General features: G+C 50.7%; 1 gene segment (V, D, J or C); it reads right to left on the reverse strand.

Moving 5' to 3' along the window:
• The window catches only part of LOC145716655 (T cell receptor beta variable 27-like), a gene marked incomplete at its 3' end in the record, with an annotated part of 39,784 nt that extends 37,545 nt beyond the window's left edge, over nt 1-2,239 (reverse strand). The window contains 3 exon segments of the V gene segment in view: nt 1,422-1,723; nt 1,833-2,006; nt 2,233-2,239. Coding sequence covers nt 1,422-1,723; nt 1,833-2,006; nt 2,233-2,239 — 483 coding nt within the window.
• Nucleotides 2,240-3,204: the final 965 nt, after the last annotated feature.

A 3,204-nucleotide genomic window follows, 5' to 3' on the forward strand; every position in this document is an offset into this window, starting at 1 on the left:
TGATCTGTCTTGCTTCTATACACATATGGAAAACCCCGGAATCTCCCCAAACTATGTGTAGGAGAGGACTTTGCAGGAGGCCCTTTTACTGGACTAGTCAGAGGGGTGTTGGGAAGAGGATTTGAGAGAAGCCTGATTCATGCATTCATTTAACACTACCGCTTGCAGGAACCCTGGTAATACAATAGAGGCATGATCCTTATTCTCTTTAACCTTAGTATTTATTAGCCTAAATGTTAAACAGTGAAGAATTGGGTGTGTTGATGGCCATGAGGATAGACGTTCAGGCTGTCATAAGATCACATGACAGAAGAGCTAACCCAGGCAGGGATTCAAGGAAATCTTTCTGGAGGAAATGACTTCTGAGTTAGTATCCAGAGGAATGATCCATCAGGTGACCAGGTAGGTAGGGAGAGGAAGGGTACTCTAGGGCGAGTGAATGTTATTGGTGAACACTAGGCAGTAAGTCAGCAGAGGACATACATGGGGACCTGTGAGAGGTGGAATATGTCTGGTAGTTGTGGGAACTGAAGGAATGAGGACGTTCACGTTAGGAAGGTAGATAGGTGCGCAAAGACCACATCATGGAGAGGCTTATAAAGCCTCAAGTTTATACTTGAGACTTCAGTGAGGTTCAGGAAAGACACTGATGGCTTTCGAGCCGAGAGAGTGGTTTGTGGATGGAGGCAGGCAGTAAACTGGGAAAAGGGGGTTGACTGCTTGGAAGGTGGAGAAGGAATCCAGGTGAGAGATGTTTGCTGGGCCACGGCGTTGTCAGTGACGTTAGAAACATTAGTAAAATTTGCAAGGGATGTAACATCTAGAAATATGCAGAGTGGGGGTTGATGGATTAGTTGTGGAAGGATAGTATCTGAGAGATGGTGGGGATGAGCCCTCCATTCCTGGCTTGGGCATTTCGCCAGATGGCAGGACCATTTGCTGAGATGAGGAGAATGAGGGATGTCAGATTTTGTAAAGAACTCAGAGCCTGCTCTTCCCCCGGGGTGCAAACCTCCAGGAATAGGACATGGCATATGGGACAAAATTTTGTTGAGTGATTGGATTGAAAGTGGGGTGTTCCGTTTGGGCAACAATGAAGCCCGGTAAGGAGAAAGGATTGCAGGGTGCGTAAAGTTCCTTTTCTAGGAAAAGCTTCTCTTACCCCTGGCACTAGACCTATCACAGTCAGCTTGTCCTGCCTCAACTTTGACAAGCACCTTGGTCATGAGAGGTCTTGTGAGAGTAGCACACTGCAGGGGAGCTGCCTTGCTCAGAGTCCCCGGTGCTGGGGAGTCAGGGAAGGACTTCTATGGGCACTGATGGTGGAGGGAGTTTTCCTGCTGCTTGGGGTGGGCCCCCCAGGAAGGAGCCTCCTCGCTCTTGTGGTGCCCTTTTGGTGCAGAGAGCAGATGGCTGAGCAGCGCTGTGGATTCACTGCTGGCACAGAGGTACAGAGAGGTCTGGTTGGTGCCTGCCGACTTCAGGGTCAGGGGGAAATTCTTCTTCTCTTTCTGCAAGACAGTGAAGCCATGAGGGACATCTCCATCCTCAACAAACTCAACATTCCGTGAATAGTAGATCAGCTTGAGACCCAGCCCTGGGTCTTGTCGATACCAGTACATAGCGTCGTGGTTCATATCCTGAAAACAATGCAGTGTCAACTGCCTTCCGGTCCCTGTGATGAAGTATCTCGGGGTCTGGGTCACCTCGGCTTCCATGGGGCCTGTGAGGGAAGGAAACAGAGCTAGAGACAGCCAAGAAGGGCACAGCCTCTGGAAAAGAGCTGAGATCTGTGAGCTACGGCCAAGTTGCCCACGTGTCCTGAAACTCACCTGCTCCCAGGAGACACAGCACCACAAAGCCCAGGAGCCCGAAAGCCATGGCAGCGGACATGGGGGTCCGCCGGCCCCAGGGGCTGGGCTCTAGGCGGTTCTGTAATGTCTCCCTCGCCGCAGCGACCTGGCTCTCATTTTCAGAGGGGAAGCCACTCCCCTTTCCTCGTGGTGCTGAGGAGAAACAGGGGCGGTCGGTAGTGGCCGCTGTGGGCTGGCAAGCCTGGTGGTCCCGAACATTCCCCCGCTCTCCTTTGAGGCTGCTCCTTTCTGCGCCCCGGACAAAGTCTCACCGGTACACTCTTGTCAAACTTGGCAGATATTTGTGTATTTTGAATCCTTATGATGAAAACTGGTACAAACGATTTATCACTTAGAAATGTGGGAACATGAAACTTACACTCCATCCCAATTGCACTTTTATACTTTAGAAGTCGTCCCGTCTACTCTGCAGAAGAAATTCCAAGTATGTTCCTCTGCTTGTTTATCCACTGACATGTTTTTTAGCTGCTAGCCTTTGCAAGAGGCTCATGTGTACAAATCCAGTCCGCGGGTCCCCAGCATGGATTATTTTATTGGTCTGTAGCCAGTTCAAAATACCAGGTGCAGGCTCTTTCCTCATTAGCCGATTACACATAGTTGTAGGGCTAGTAGCTGCTTTCCTCCAGGTTGGTGTCTGGCATATCTTTCTTCCTTTTCCTCTCCTCTCTCCTTCTACAGGCAGGGACGACATCTGCTTACTTCAGTCACCTCACTTTTTTTTTTCTAACCAGCCAACATGGTTTCTTTGTCTGCTGTGGGCATACAGCCTCTTTCTTGCAGTCTCCCCATGCTGCCCCACACGGCAGCGTGGCTACGTCCCTGGATGCTGAGTGGCAGCTGGGCTGTGGATCCCAGCCCCAGGGAATTCTGTATGGGGCTCGGGGCATTAGGGTGTCTCTTCTGAGTTCTAGCTGCTCATATTGTTCCCTTTTCTGGGTCACTGTGTCCTTCCTGCGTTGAGGTGACTTTCCTGGGGTTGCCCAGATTATTCCCCATCTTGGATACCTTTGAGTTTGTTTTGTGCTTTGTTGGAGCCAGAGTCTTCTTGGGGGGATGGGAGAGGAGGAGAGAGAAGAGACTGCCCCATCCCCCTTCATTGCTTCCAACCACGGCTAGGGCTTCACCGAGTCCTTCTTTATTTTGCCAAATCATTGTCATCTCCAGGCAAGAAGTGGGACTCATCCCAGTCTTGGGGCAGCACTCAAACCTCAGAGATGGCTTTTTTGCTTGCAGTCCCCTTCATGCTGGAGGTGCAGCTCCAACTGTCCCCATTTCAGGCCAGTGAGAGAGGCATGCTTGCTCTCAGGACAGTAACTCTGCTCTAAGGAGG

This window comes from Leptonychotes weddellii, chromosome 12 (genome assembly GCF_054177405.1).
Source record: "Leptonychotes weddellii isolate Sample4059 chromosome 12, ASM5417740v2, whole genome shotgun sequence".
In the NCBI taxonomy this organism is placed as follows: Eukaryota; Metazoa; Chordata; class Mammalia; order Carnivora; family Phocidae; genus Leptonychotes; species Leptonychotes weddellii.